Source organism: Halyomorpha halys, unplaced genomic scaffold, assembly GCF_000696795.3.
Source record: "Halyomorpha halys isolate HHAL.00 unplaced genomic scaffold, Hhal_1.1 Scaffold76.1, whole genome shotgun sequence".
Classification (NCBI taxonomy): domain Eukaryota; kingdom Metazoa; phylum Arthropoda; class Insecta; order Hemiptera; family Pentatomidae; genus Halyomorpha; species Halyomorpha halys.
The window spans coordinates 1,274,203-1,291,032 of record NW_027110545.1 but is presented as its reverse complement, the minus strand read 5'-3'; the positions used below and the strand labels follow the sequence as shown (position 1 = coordinate 1,291,032).

General features: G+C 29.9%; 2 protein-coding genes across 2 annotated transcripts in view; one reads left to right on the top strand and one right to left on the bottom strand.

Annotated features, from left to right (window-relative positions):
• The window catches only part of LOC106692895 (purine nucleoside phosphorylase), a gene marked incomplete in the record, with an annotated part of 29,360 nt that extends 28,745 nt beyond the window's left edge, over positions 1–615 (top strand). Inside the window, 1 exon segment of the mRNA XM_024360906.2 lies at positions 87–615.
• Positions 616–13,959: 13,344 nt separating this feature from the next.
• On the bottom strand, positions 13,960–16,677 carry Rep (Rab escort protein). Its single transcript, XM_014439142.2, has one exon. It carries the CDS (start codon positions 16,545–16,547, stop codon positions 15,018–15,020), a length of 1,530 nt encoding a protein of 509 aa, XP_014294628.1. The 5' UTR covers positions 16,548–16,677; the 3' UTR covers positions 13,960–15,017.
• Positions 16,678–16,830: the final 153 nt, after the last annotated feature.

Below are 16,830 nucleotides of genomic sequence, written 5' to 3'. Positions count from 1 at the left end.
TTTGATTACAATTTAATTTTTTGTGTTACTTTTTACAATTTAAAGTTCTATCTAGCTTAAAAAAACCCCTTTTATAAGGAGCAAAGTCTTTCTTTTGTATTTATGATATTATGGTGAAGTTTGGCACTGTCCTCAACTTTTAAGTATCTGTTGGGGAGTTTGTTAGTCTCTTGAGCGAGCCAAGAACGGACGTCAGAAATGTGTGTTCGAATTAAAGCAGTAAAATTATATTTGAGGCCATAAAAAAATAAGATAATTATTATTTATATCTAAATAAAATCATTACTGTCACTTCCAGTCCTTCAAGAAATAAATAAACCCTCTAAGGAATACTTTTCAACTTCACCATAACAACATAAATTCGAAGGATATACAGTGCTTCTTATATATAAAGACAATGCCAGCGCTCGTAGTGGGCCGTATTCTCTGTGAGTAGCTTAAAATCATTACAATAAGGTTTACCATTCCAGAAGATATGCGATACTGTTAACAGTAACATCTTGTAAAAGTGACACGGGACAATCCGTAGCCCTGGAATTTAAGGTATCCTGTAATAGTCATGGATAATTTAAGAAAATGGTGATTGTTTATAAAAAGAATATTCTTTCAAAAATCTCTCTTTATTTTAAATTGTATAATGTATTCCTCAAGATCCTTACCTATAATTCAAACAGAAATATGAAAATAAAAATCTTAGCACTCCATATCGACTGTTGAAAATTATAGTGGCAAATAGGGATACGATATCGAAATCGAAGTTTTCAAAAAATCGATTTTTATCCCCAAAATCAATTTTTTAAATGCGAAAGTATCATAATAAAAAAAAAAAATTAAGTGTATAAACAGATTCCCATCAACAATATGGTGGGATGAGGAAGTACCTCCTACCTTCACGTTAGTATGAAACATAACATGAAAATACAAAACATTGCCAAAAATACATAGATGAGATGTTTTTGAAGATCCATGTCAGTAACATAAGGTCTGTTCCAACAACTACTTCTGACTGTATACTATATTGAACATTGATGTTTTTTTGTGGTTGATGTTGCATCCCTAGTTCCAACAACCACTTCTGACTGCCCGAAACTGTACGAAGCATGCGTAGTAAGTGTTTTTCCCCTCCCAAAGCCTATACTGCTCTTGCTCCATGCGAATCTGGATAATCAGAAGTCGTTGTTAGAACAGGCCTTATGTTACTGAAATGGATCGATGATGCGAAAAACATCGATGTATTTTTGGCAATGTTTTGCAAGCATCAATAGTAATATTGAACATTGATGTTTTTTTGCACAAAACGCTAATTCGACCAGTGCTGCTCTATGCCTCGGAAAGTTGGGGAATTCCGAAGCCCGATGGAAGGGATCTCCAAACGTTTGAGAGAAAGATACTCAGACGCATCTACGGCCCAGTAAACGATAGTTCAGTTTGGAAAAGACGCACGAATAGGGAATCTATTTAATTGGTGAGCCTCATATAGGAAAACTTGAGAGAATTGATAGGCTGCGCTCAAAGTAAATAAACTTCTGAATTAGCGCCTACATGGAACACGGCCGAGGAGCCGCCCGAAGCTCCGATGGTTAGATGGTTTTAAAGAGTATTCAAGGACCCTGCTAGGAGTGAGGAATTAGAGAACAGCTGCTCTTAACAGATTAAACTGGTGCAAGCTGCTTGGAGAGACCACGACCCAGTAATGGGTTGTCGCGCCGATTGAAGATGTTTTTTTGTTGTCCGTGTCGCATTCTTAGTTCCTACAACAACTTCTGATTATAAGAAGCATGCGTATTAAGTGTTTTCCTTTCCAAACCCTATACTGCGCATGCTATAACTTAAACATCGATACTTTTATATTGAATACGATATTTTGTTATCGATGTCGCATCCCTAGTGGCGAAACAATATTTCCAATTTTGAATTAAAGCAACCAAACAGAATTACAACTCATCTTTTACTTGGAGAATACTTTTCAACACCTTACCTGTGGAATGTGATTTACGTCAGGAGGAAGCACGAAATCAACTTTTTGTTTTAAACAGTGCTATCGATTCTCTCAACCGAAAAAAACCCGCTCAGCGCCTTGAAAATACCCATTTTACCCGCTCTAGGAGAATCGTTATAACTGTTGCTGTATGATTGTTCTGTCGCATTAGCTCTGGCGAGATAGTTGATAGTACAAGTAATACAATGAAGCAACTGTTAACTATCAAATCCATACGCCTTGACAATGAACAATAGTGCCGTTTCAGTTATTGTTATAAAAGTCGCAACCACTATCATGATATAACTGTTTGATAGTTACTGTCGCGACAGTATTGACGTGCTGGATCTGACGTGATAGTTGATAGTAAAAGTAATGTCAGTGGATTAACAGTCGCGTTCACTGTCACGTTTAACTGTCATATGTATATCTCTTGAAAGTCTATCTTACAACATATCAACCTTACCAAACGTAATGACAATACGAGGTAAAGAAAAGCAATGAGACTGATTTTTTATTTATCAAAGTTTTTATATTTTAGAAACATCAATGTTATCCCCTTCAAAGTAGGGGCGGCTACACGTGTTGCTAGGGTTACCAGATCGCTACCAGTGTTGCCGTCTGATTACTTTTCTGCCACACCTCGTAGGCGGAAAAATATCATTCTTATGTATTTTTTTGACAATTTCTAATCTTGGAATTAATTCTATTCAAAGTGTATCAACAGTTATGGTGTCGGACGGTAACTGGAAGAAAAAAATGTATCATCCCTGGGCCTCAAAAATAAATCAACCCCAGGCTCCAAAAAGAAATAATTAATGGGCCCCAAATGGTCTAGGGGTACGCCCATGTCCTAAAATTTAATATCTATGAAAAAATAATAACTTGTTAGTTATAGATAAAGTCTCAAAACTAAAGAATAATCAATGGACTTTTGCGACAATACACTCGCAAAGCTATATATATATATAACTTAAAGCCATATATATATAGTCTAGTAATTGCTGTAATAGTCGAAATCGACGTGCTCTTTCCTGTCTTGTGTGAGGATTCCAGGTTAGTCGTATGTCCATATTTAGTCCAAGGTAGCGGATCTGTTCGACAGAGGTAAGAGCAACATTATTAAATGAAACTGTTAGGCAGTTGGTAGGGATGGTTAAAACTACTAGCTAATGTTGCCATGGATACGATATTTATTTATCAATGGTTCATTCATGGATAAGGCTCGTATCCATGGCAACATTAGCTATTAGCTTCAACTACAGCTGATTTTTGCCCATCTCTGCTTGTAGCCAAATGCGTTAATTCTGTAATGTTACCATAGCAACCCAATAAATACAGAGTAACCATAGTAACAAGACACAACATTAAGATAATTTTACAATTTTCTCTCTATTATATAAAAATGTTTTAGTTACCACCATGTAATATTTTTATTTTACTTATTATCACCATATAATACTCATACAATAGAGATATTCATGATCTTTAGTTTAACATGTTAAAGCCTGTTAAAAGGAAAAACTTATGTTAAATGGAGAAATATTTCCTTCTTTTATCATGTTAAAACGATATAACATGGTTGAGAGTCTGTTACTTGGTCTGTTAAATGGAGAATGACGTCACGCAACAGACCAGCTGAGCTCGTCACCGTTTTGTTTCTTGTGTTAGATTACTTCCTCGTAGTTTGTGTTTTGATCGCGTTAGTATTGTTTTGGATGTTTTCAAAACTAATAAAGCAATGAATGACAATAATAATGTAATGACAGTTGTCAACTAGCTCATTTTGATTCTCTTCCTCACAAATCAGAAGATCAACTAGACATTCAGTAGCCAAACTTTTTCACAACTTCCACTTTTCGATCACTTTAGACATGTTGTAACAAATTACTTTAATCAAAACTTTGAAGTAAGCAGGAAAATGAATTTTTGGAAGGAATGGTTATAAAGCAAGTTGCTCAGAAAATCCGCTAGGAGCTCTTATGCAATTAACCTTTAACATGACTTGAATTCGGGCTGCTCACAATCCTATACTTTAACATTTAACATTTAACACAACATCTTGAATACCTCTAATACAATCTGAACTGCAGAATACATGTAAATTACAGTTATACAATTTGTGCAAGGAAAGTGCGATTTAATGAACATTTGTATAATTTGTAAAATGAAGGTTGGTTCGCTGGTTAACCCCCTGGTTTTAAATAAAATTTAACATTACAATATATTACTAATATGTATCTAGCCTTTTAGTTGTATTCTTATCTTAGGTCAAGTTCTCTCTTCAGGGTTTATCATATACATTATTTCATGATTAATAATCTAAATGTATATTTAATATAAACTATTATTATTTTATATTTTGGAGCCTAAAAAAGAAAAAAATATATATTAAGAACTACGAGTATTTCTTGGCATTCCCTTTAAAGGGCGCCTCTGATATAAGAGGCGGGTCGCGTTCTATCGACCATTGAATTCCACACATAACCGATCGTCTGCCGCAGTTATAGCTCAGTGAAATTTATATATTATAGCTATATAATTTTATATATATGTGTATAATCTCTAAAATATTATTATTTTTTGTAATTTAACCTATAATTCCTATATGGTCTGTTTCATTTTCGTAATGCTGGTCTGCACTGAATAATCAGTAGTTAGTGAATTTATTTTGAGAAAACCATTCGATAAACAAATTTTTATTAACACTCAATTTAAAGCTAATTTATTATACTTTAAAGTAGTTTATCTTCGTAGGAGTAGTAGTTTTTATGATATCTGCAAATATAAATTGATTTATAGTTGTTCGCACAAAATGTATATTCATGTACTAATATCATAAAAACTACTACACCTACGGAAATATGTGACATATACTAATTTATAGTAAGTGAAATTACCTTTATTTTGAGTGCTAGCAGACATATGTACGCCTTATGGTTTCAGAGATATATTTTTTCAAAAATCAAAAATTTTATCCGAACAGGATAAATAGTTACACAAATATATTATATTTTGTGAATTTATTTTGTCAAATATCATGAAAACTACTACTACTTCAGATTTCTATTAGCACTGAAATTAAATCTAGTTGATTGTACTAAAAAGTGGTTTATAACATTAATCTTCGTAAAAGTAGTAGTTTTGGTATTTACTAAAATAAATTAATTTCTAGTTATTTTATATATACAAAAGTTATATTCATGTACAAATTTCATAAAAACTACTACTACTCGGAAGAAAAATGTTTAAAACTTCTCTATATAACATATAATTTGAGTGCTGGCGGAAATTTTTTCATAAATCAAACTTTTTGTCTGAACCAACATTTTGTAAATTTAATTTGTGGAATATTATGGAAAACTACTACTCCTACGAAGATAAACATCATAAACTACTGTATATCACATTAAACTAACTTTAATTTGAAGGCTAATAGACAACTGCGAGTCGAAATGGTTTTTGAGATTTAGATTTCTCAAAATAAATTCACTAACTACTGATTTTTCCCTACATTTTTTCTGGAATGTTGTATTTTAAAAAATATATCTCGGGAACTATTGAACGTAAATAGCTCTATTGGGGCTCATATTTTAGCAAATTTATTCTCCAATAATTGATGATCGAAAAAAAAGAAAAAAAAAAAAGGCAGCCGTTTCAATAAGTAAAAAAAAAATTTTACATTCGAAACATCATATCTTCAAAACTACCTACAATACTAGAAAACCTAAGAGAACATCTTGAAGAAGTTTGTCGGGGGGGGGTGCGGTCAGCAAAGAACAACATAAATAAACAAAACAATATTTATTTATTTTATGCCGACGTTTCGACCTGAGTTTCAGGTCTTCATCAGGGATAGTGGCGTGTAAAGGGGGACGGGAAGATGTTAACTGGAACATCATTTAAGAGAACATCATTTAAAGTAGAGTAAATTTGCTAAAATGTGAGCCCTAATAGAACTGTTTACCTTCAATAGTTTCCGAAATACAATTTTTTAAATAGCAACATTTTATAAAAAATTTACTGAAAAATCAGTAGTTAGTGAATTGATTTCGGAAAATCTATAGGAATCTTTAGATGTACAAATGTCTGATTGCACTCAAATTAAAGCTAATTGAATGTACAATAAAGTAGTATCTAAAGTTTACATAGTAGAAGTTGTACTTTTTATGAATTTTGATAAAAATAAATTCATAAAATGTTGATTTCTAGTTGTTCAGCAAATATTTTTGATTTATAAAAAAATATGTCTCAGAAACCATTTGAGGTACGGGTGTCTATTAGCACTTAAATTAAAGTTAGTTTAATGTACTATTAAGTAGTTTATGGCATTTATCATTGTAGGAGTAGTAGCTTTCATATTTGCTAAAATAAATTGATTTCTAGTAGTTAGGACAAAATACCATACAAACTACAAGTAGCCCTAGAAAGATAAACTACTTAATGTACATAAAACTAGCTTTAATTTGAGTTCTAACAGACATCTGTACATATAATGGTTCCAGAGATTTAGTTTTCCATAAATACAAAATCGATATTTTGTGAGTTTATTTTGACTAATATCATGAAAAATACTACCTATATGAAGATAAATGTAGGACATTAAACTAGCTTTAATTTGAATGCTAATAAACATGAGTAAAAACAATGCATAAACAGTGCAAAAAGGTTTTAAAAGCGAAGAATAAAAGTAATTTTGTGTTAGTCAAACATTGAGATCTGCTATTTCTTACATAAGTTCATTCTTCATAATCTAGAAGCTGTCTTCTTTGAAAATTTATTTATAATTAGAAATTTGAAACAAATAATACAGGATTTTATAACATTTTAACTAATATCAAATATTATAACTGTTTATAAATCAGTAATTATTAGCTTTAGAGAGTACAAATGACAAAATAAATAAACATAAGATTATAAAGAAAACATAGAAATAACAATTAATGCTTTGAAAAAATTGTGTTAGTTTTGTAAAACCAAGCAATTGGGACTGAGTTGAACAGAAATATTCAAACCTAAAGTCAAAGTTACATATCATGTAATCGATGATAATTTTGCACATTACTACATAAATATTTCGCAAATATAGAATCTTTTAAATTGTTCAAATTAAATTTCTGTCTTCCCCAATTCATCTCTACAATGCTCATTGAACAATTGAAGTGATATTGGCTCCCAAGATCTTTATTAATACAACTATAGGACCCCTTACAATGCCCTATTTTTCCAATCGAATGAATGTTTAAGGCTTTTGTTCACTTACATTCTCTATCTCCATCGGTTTCAATACCACTGATAAGCCATTGGTAGAAGTGCTGGGATCTGGAGAGGACTTCTCAAAACAGGACTTGTTTTGATATCTGTACTTGTAAATAAATAATGTTTCATTTTGTATACTTAGAGTAAGAATGGAAATAAATAACACTGTCCTCCTTGAAAATAGCAGATTTTAGTTGCTATTTATAAAGCAGATAAAGGTCCATTATGAAGTCGGTTTAAACTTTTAATTCGTTTATTAACTACTTGATTAATCATAAAAGAAAAATGGTCTGGATTCGGTCAAAGTAAAAACCCAAACAGTAATAAAACTATTTGTAGTGAGCCCATGTTTCGCCCCATGTTTCGGAGCCTCATCAGCACTAAAAAATATAAAAACACTTACAGGAGGTAACAAAGTAAGAAAATAAATTTTTAAAAAATTGAACTAAAATTTGGCTAATTATGATTTAAAATATGCGAAAATTTCCATAAAAATGAACAAAGAAAATAAAAAAAAGATGTACAGTGAAACGTAAAATTAAATTAGTCTTACAAAAGATTTTTGACAATTAATCAAAACGGAAATAATATAAAAGCAGATGGAAAAAGGAAATATAAAAATACAGCACACACTAAAACATGAAAAAAGGGAAAAGAGTAAAATCAAGAATAAAAGAAAATAAAGAATGAAATAGAACACCTGCCCTGATGAATGCAGCCAAACATGAAAATGAAACTGAAGGCAGACAGGAAAGAGAAGTAGTGGGGATTGGTGGTTAACTAGTATGTTACATATGAAAATAATGTTAGAACAATAAAGTAAAGATAACATTAGCAAATTAAAGAAAATAGGCAAATAGCAAAAAAAGTACGAGGCGGCAACTTAGGTAGCCGCTAGGGGTTGGCAAAAAGGACCACTAAGCCCACTTACTGGACTTGTTCTCTCCACCAAATACCAGTACTCATACCAGTACGTAAGGGGAAGAATGCGTATAAATCATTTGCATCTATTTTTTTTTTTAAACACGAAACAGCCTTATAGACCAAGTGAATGTCATTTCTTTCCAACTTTTTCCACACATTCCCCTCCTTTCCTTTCTTCCCACCTCTTCATTCTTTCAGACTGCACTCTTCTTTCTTCCTCACTTTACTCTCCCCTTCTCACCTCTTTGGCACCCACAAGGACCTTTATCTTCCTTAATTTTCCCCTATATTAATCGCTATTGAGGCAGTCTCGACTTGAGAGACTTTATTATTGGATCTATTATATTAATCACTTGTAACTAAACTTAATATAATATTACAATAAGTTAGTAGTTGCAGCTAGTAGGATGACACCACATTCGATTCTCGTGTCAATTCACTTCCTGTCCAGCTATTCTTGCATTATGCTGAATAAGCATTTTCTGAAGCCTTCTGATTCTTTAGTTGTTTGCTTATTTTCAGTCTTTCTTTGTCTATCAGCAATTGGTATTTCGGAAGAGAAAGGCACATACCATCTCAACCAATGAAACCTTTATATATTAACAATTTTCCTAGCATTCATCTCTTTCATTGTTTCTTATAGGATGTTTAAATGATTTGGTCTTACCGCCTCCTTCTACCCACCCACACAAGCTTAAAAATACCAGTATCTGTACATAATGGCTAACTGAAGGAAATTATTTTCTGCAATGATATAGAGTCTAGTCTTCCTCAGTAGCAAAACCCTTATTGACTAAAGTCTTTTCTGCTGGTCCTGACAAAATGCTCAGCAGTTTCTAGAACTTCACAACTGGAGCAGACATAGAGGATAAATGTCTTTCTGAAACTATGGACCTTGTCATGGTACCCCTCATTTCCTGTGAGAAATTGTGACGTCATTGCACTAACCCTCCTAAATTGGTTCTCTGGACTAACCAAACCTCGATAAGTTCAAATATATCTCGATAAAAAACAACCAATGGTTTATCTATTATAATTATACATAAATATTAATTTTCTGATCAATTGAAATTGCATTTTGAGTAACGAAATTACATTTGATATATATTAATACATAAACATCATTTTTAGTACAAATTTACTTGTTCTATAATGGTTTTAGTAACTTTCTAGCTTACATCAAATTTACCTTGTTCAATTTTTCTGTTGAATTACAGTCAGATATTTCTAAATTAAACTTGAAAGTCCCTTAATAAATAAAAACTGGATACATAGAAAAGCACTAGATGTAGATCTTAACTATATTTATTTAAAATGTACATGCTAAAAATAACTGCAGTTAACTTTTTAGTATTAAAGAAAATTATCAATGATTACAGAATATGATCTTACATTTAAATTTTAGAAAAAATGTATGAGGATAAAAATAATTATTTTTTTATCTAACAAAACACAATACCTTGTAATTTCAATAATGCTGTAAAAAGTTCCCAGAAAAAGTTTGATAATTTTAGTGTCCTGTTCAATTACTCTTGTACAAGTCATACATGTTTACTTTAATTATGTGAAATTTTAGATTTGTCAGCTTTATTTTTATTTTTATATGGGATATTGTTTTTAAGAAATATACATGCATTGTATATTTAATTTATTATTAATTAAAGCTGTTTTCTTTTTTTAACATTCCTATTGATTTTAAAACACAAATGCAGTTTTCAATAAATATGATGGGTATCAAAAGAAAAGACCGCATTAGCAATAGAAAATTACAGTCTACAATTAAAATGAAAAGTCTACCAAAGGAAGCACTCCAACTGACATGGAGGTGGCCTGGTCATGTTGTCAGACTTGATATCAGAAGATGATCCAAAATTGCTACAGAATGGATACCAAGGGAACACAAGAGAACGAGAGGAAGACCAATTACAAGATAGCAAGATGAGGTAGTTCAAAGAGTAGGAGACTGTTGCTATTATGACTAGGAATAGATGTCTATGGGGTAAAATAATAAAGAATCTATTGTAAGCAATAATTTATAAGTGTGCACATAAAAAATAGAAATTATTTTATTTGATTATATCTAGTAAATTAGTAATTTTAAATTGATGTAAGAATTTAATCAATAAATTTGAGTTTATAAACATAAATTCTTCACGTTTATAAGCTGAACTCTTACCTCCTGAGAGACAGGCTTTTAGTTATAATAAAAACTTTTATTATTATTAATTTTATAATATCAGGAAGGATTTCTCTTATAAATAGCATTACGACTATTTGAGTGTTTCCTGGACCATATTCCTTTTATGATTTTTTCCTAATTTTTATTTTTATATTTAAAACTGAGATTTTGGCAAAAAATTTAAAAATGTTTATGCAATCAATAATTATATTTGTTTTACACTTTTCTTTCTTAATATAACTCATTACTAACTATATTAAAATTTTGGAAATATATTATTTCTTATTTAATTAATTTTACTATTGAAGCTTTTTATGTTATATGTTAACATTACATAAGAAATCAAAACATATCAAGGCTATTTTTTACATAATAAATAATCAGCCTATGCCGAGGAGGTATAAGGGTTGCAAAAAAATGTATTTATAATAATACATTTATATAATAAGATTTATTTATTACCATCCGTATCCAATCCAAAAATTAAAGTTAATTTGTATTATAAGTATAATGTAAATAATAAAACAAAACTTATAATTATTTAAAATGAAAGGAAATATAATATTTATTATAAAATAAAAAGAAAATATATCGATATTAAATGCTGGATTTTATAAAATTCAAAATAAATGAATTTAATGCAGACCATTGAATTTAAATTTATGAATGTATGAATAAAACATTTCAAGATGAATAATTATTTTTACAATATCTCTGTAGATTAATTTTAAAATTCCTCACAGAATTTAATAAGCATTAACAGAAACATGATAAGCAGATAAAATGGAGATCTAAAATTACATGTTTTATCATAAGAGCAATCCAATTAAAACAACTGTTATTATCCAGACTATCAGAAATGTCTTAATGGACATTGTTAATTTCCTTCATCAACATATGAAGTTTTCTTCTTTGCCATTCAAAAGGAGAAGTTAAAAAATTGTAATTGATATTTAAAGTTTTGTACAAGCAATAAATAAATTGTTTCTAATAAGATATATGGTCAAGGTAAAATGATTTCACCAAACCACAAGCAGTTTAGTGAAAGGCAAAATCAACGAAGGGTAAAGAGTTAAAAATAGATGCAGAGAGACTTCATAATTCCAACATTTTCTTAGTGAAATTAAAATTTCAATACATTTAAGTGATCAGAATCTAAAAAAAAATATTTTATAGGTATAAATATATAACCATTAATTACTACTTGGCAACTTTTACAAACATAATTCAATTGTATTTATTTTGTCTAGAACACAAACAGCTATATTCTTTATATAACATTTTATAGTTATAATTTACAAGCTTATAATATAATGTAATCAAACACATCAAATTTCAGTTTAGATAAATAATTAACCAAGAGAAAATAAATATTTTTGTGTTTCCATGGTTATGATGATTATAAGTTTTGGAATATTGTCATAACAACCAATGAAACACAAAACCATTGTAATAGCAGGTTTTTTACCTAACCAATTAATAGAAATATATTAAGGAGTTATATTTATATCGTTATAAAGAAGTAGTTGAATTGGAAATGAGCGATGATTTCAAAGTATGGTGGAAAGTGAAAGTTGTGTATAGTATGGTGCACGCATCGTACCACATTTTAAATTATTTTAGTAAAATTAGGGTCACTATTGTTCATCATTTTTTTAAATTACTAATAAAGCAAAAAAAACGAGCATGTAATAAATTAATATTGAAATATGAAAAAAAAACAACTGAACTATGAAATTATTATATTATATTTCACTTTTTATAACTAAAAGTTATATAGTAAGGATGGATCAGTAAATAAACTGATCCTCCGATGTTTTGACCTATAGTAAGTATTTAAACGTTACAGAAATCATTAAAACACTTTGATATGTAATTGTGAAACAATATTTAGAATAAGCAAGAAATAATAGCACCTAAAAACATTTTCTAAGTCAGTGATCATTTTTATGTTGAAATCTTTGATTAATAAATTCATTAAATTCTACACAATGAAATAACAAGGAATTGAAAAGTCATAAATCAAAGTGTTGATATTTTGATAAGTAATTATTTTTTGTATGAGAAGATGGTTGGAGTACAATTAAAAACATTTCAGCCTGAATTCCAACCATATTTTTCTTATTTAATACCCACATTCAACAACACATCATTATTTCCTATAGATTGTCTTAGTTATTGATTTAACAAGTAATCCATTTATATTGAAGTAAAAAAGTAGTCTATAAGTTCAGATCTGAACACTTTTGAACATCTTTGGATAATTTTTCCATATAAAAGAGAAATATAAAAAATGCAGTATATACTAAAAAACAGAAAATAAGATTAAAATAGGTCAAGAAAAAAAGGAAATTTTTTTTCTTTATTTTTCATATTTTAATGTTTACTGTTTTTTTTATATTTCTATTTTATCTACTTTTTATTTGTTGCTATTTTTCTTTTCATTATATTTCTAATACTTTTTTGTATTTCTTGTTTATTTCTACTTTTCTCTGTACATCTTATTTTATTTACTTCAATTCACTTTGTTCATTTTTATTTCATGTTCTTATTATCTTATTCTGTTACTTGTTTGTATTTTTTTAGCCCAGCCATATGGGGCGAAACATTCGCTCGTAATAGTTTATTTTCTATTTGAGTTTCTTAGGCTGTACCCAGACCATCTTACTTCTATTAATTACACACAGTCAATCAACAATCTTTTTACGATTTTTTTAAAATCATTTTATTAATTTCTAGTGATTATATAATTCATATTTTTTATATAGCTTCTATTTAAATTAATGTAAACATAGTGACAATGTTAATTACTATTTGATTGGAAACTGAAATAAATAATAAAATATGGTACTTCCAAATTTTAATTGTCCTATTATAAAATTTTATGATTTGTATTCAGTACGAGAACATTGAAACTAAAAATACATGTCTAATGCTTTATGTACATATACAACACTTTTTTAAATAGATGTACATCTGACAAACATATTTTTTTGTATTTGAGATATTCCATAGAATGTATTAAAAACTTGAGTTAATTTTTAACAACTCCAATACCTTGAAGAAAGTCTATTGGATGACCTCAGAAAATAAAATAATAGCAGTATACAGTACTGTTTTTTGAATACATCCAATTCTAAATAAATAATTTTGTTGTCAAATATGTTACTATTCAAGAATAACGACGATAAGAATACTTAAGAAAATCAGTCAAATTTAACATAAAATAAAAAGTAATCAAAATAAAGTGTTGTAATTGATAAATCAGGAATATCTTTTTGGTTTACTTAGTGATATAAAAACATAACCTTATCTGATAATCAAAAAGGCCTTGGAACTGATTGCAAAAAAACAATTAAACAAATATTGTTATTTGTTTTAACTACAAATTTTAATTGCAAATGATGATTTTAATCTGATACTGAGGATCAATTTTAGTTATCAATGAATATTTTAAACATGACTATTCACATTACATTTTGAACAAAAACTTTTTAAAAAAATCATAAAACTAATCAATGGAGCATAAAAAAGGTTTAAAGGTTTTAAAAGAATATTTCATACATGGAGGAATAGAATAAAATGAAAAATGGAAGGTGGTTAATAATATCAAAACATATCACTGTTGGTGTTTATTTGTTGAAAAATAATTACACATAATATGAAGTTATAATATTTCTAGCGGATATTAAAATCAATAGATCTGTTTCAGATACATGTGGGGTAATCAAAAATGAAAAAACCAAATAAACAAATACAATTTAAATGTTATAACTATTTTAATAACATTATTATTTATTATAAAACATTTTGTCTTTATATTATAACTATATGAATAGCATTATAAGTCATAAATCGTTTCATATTAATATGAACCATTCATAAGTGTGTCTCTGACTAATCTATTTGGTTCAAAGTGACTTTATGAAAAACTGTTATTCTGAGCATTATTATTTGATTTATTTATTTATTTTTTTTTTACAAATGTGTCAAGCAATACTCAGCTAAAAACAAAATAAAATTACTACAGTAAGGATCACATGTCTTACTGATTAACAAAATAGCGGGAAAGAGTATCAGTTAGGTTAGCTTTTGAGTGGTTCATCAAACACCCCAAAGCAAATCACATACTAATAAACTTTGACCTTAAAGTAAATAATAAAGCCATGATACTTAAGAAATAAGGGTAAATCATTATTTCTCCATCCCTAGGCACACCACACACCCTTTTCAGTTTGTTTGAAAAGAAAAAAATATATATTTATATTAAAAGCTTAATATAATACAAACAATATAAAAAGGAACTTTAAGCACATACAATATGGCATGCATAGAGGAATGACGATACAAATAAATAAACATAAAATACATGCGAAAATATAAACTCTGTGCATGTTTTAACAAATATTAATACTTCCGATAAAAAAAATAATAAATACAAAATATTGACTTAATAACAAGTAGATGATTTTCAATCATATGAAAAAGATTTAAGAATTACTTATAACTAATGTCGATTTAATTTAATGTATTAAATAGAAAAAATACAATAAAACAAGGACATACAATTTAAAGGAATGCGCAAGGGGGATAGAATAAATAAGATGAATAACAATTATTTACAAGCGTGCTTAGCAAAAACGAAATGAAAATAAAAAAAAATTAAAAAAAAAAAAATTAAGCATCATTTGTTGCCTCTTCTGGTGAATCTGGTTCATCTGATGGTGGTTCAGGTTCTGGAGGCAGGGGGGCGAAGAATTCTTCCTCGGGACAAATCTTTTTGAAAATTTCCTCTGCTTTCCTGATTTCAGCGTCAAAATCAGTAGCAAAATCGGGTCCCGAGCAGGCATGGATATTCTCAGGAAGTTTACCAGTGCACTCCATCTGATGAAGAGTAAAACGAAGACTGTATAAGATCTTTGGTTTGGAATCATCTCCCCCTTCGGAAAACAAATTCTTAATCGCCTCCTCCAAACAGTTGCCCACTATCTGTACAATAAAGAGTCCTTTAGGTACAGAGCAGGTATTACCACTGAGTTCAAGAATAGTAGCAGCAGAATCATCAGTAGGGTACTGAAGAAGAGAAACTCCCTCTTTTCCCTCGGGGAAAATACTTTTGTCAGTGATAAGAACAGCACGTTTGACAGAAGGGCCTGTTCCTCGGAATTGGTTCGGTAAAAGCGAGTTGGAAATCACAAGATGCTCTGACTGCAACAAAATCCCATTGGAAGCACATCCGTAATATTTATCACCTTCGACAGCTATTGCTTCAACTTCTCTATTTAAACAATAAATACCGCTGAATACTGCACATTGGCGACAGAATCCCTGCAATAGCTCTGAACTGCCATACAAAGGCCATAGGAATGGAGAATTTCCATAATAGCCTAAGCAGCTAAGAAATTTTTTCGCTTTCTGTACACCCTCTAAGCAAGGCGTGTTCTGATCACCAGCCGCAATAGAGTAGAGAATAAAATTTGCAAACTTTTCAGGAAGATTAGCTTTCAAATAATCAAGGAATGTTTTGTCTTCATATTCTTGAAAGAAGGGAGATTCTTCGGTATAGCTTTGAATAGAAGTCAATACTTTCATTAAAAGCCTTTTGTCAACTACATTGACACTTTTGGAAGAAAATACATCAGACTTTGAACAAGGGACCCTTTCAATAGCATCATCAATGTAAATTAAAATATTGTTAACATTAAGGAATTCAACATACTTGGAAACTTGAGATTTAATCAATATTTCGACCATAGGACCTTTAGCAAACAGCAATTTTGGGGCCAGATCAATGTTGAATTTTCTGGAGACATCTCTAATTTTCTTAATACTATAATCATTTCCACTAGCGGTATCTTCCTTAGATTCCTCCTCTGTATCAGGTATATCCTCGACTATATTCCAATTAAAGGTGAGGTCTGAAATACAATCTCTCTCATCTTGGGTTTCGTAATACTTGAGGGCTTTGTCTGACAAACTCTTGAATGCATCTTCTCCTTTGAGGGCTTTAGCATTTGAAGTTCCAGTTTTTGCCCACAATTCGAAGCTATCGAGGCTCAGCGTAGCCCACAATTGGCCATAATAAGTATTGGGATCAAGATGCAAAACTTTTTTACCTGTTCTGGCGACCGCAGCTGCTACGATGGATTCCACCATCCCAGTCCCGAGTATGATAACATCGTAAGAACTAGGTAGATCGTCAGACATTTTAATTAATCCGATGAACGGACTGTCCAGAAATGCAAGTAAAAGAAATTAGTTAAAAAAGTGCAGCTGCAGACTCGGGCAATAGCAAAAGTCAATACGTAGCTGACTGAGGTTTCACTTGGTTATACAACTACCTACAACTCGATTCAACTATCCTAATCGATTCTTATGATATACTGATAACTGTTTCTATTATCTTATTTACCATTAAAATTATAATAAATGTTTCATTTTCTTTCTCATTTAATATGAATTTTCTTAATTTGAATAGTATTTTGTTTAA

What these genes read in the sequence shown, in the direction of transcription:
- Rep (XM_014439142.2), bottom strand. Translation starts at nt 16,547, where the DNA reads ATGTCTGACGATCTACCTAGTTCTTACGATGTTATCATACTCGGGACT.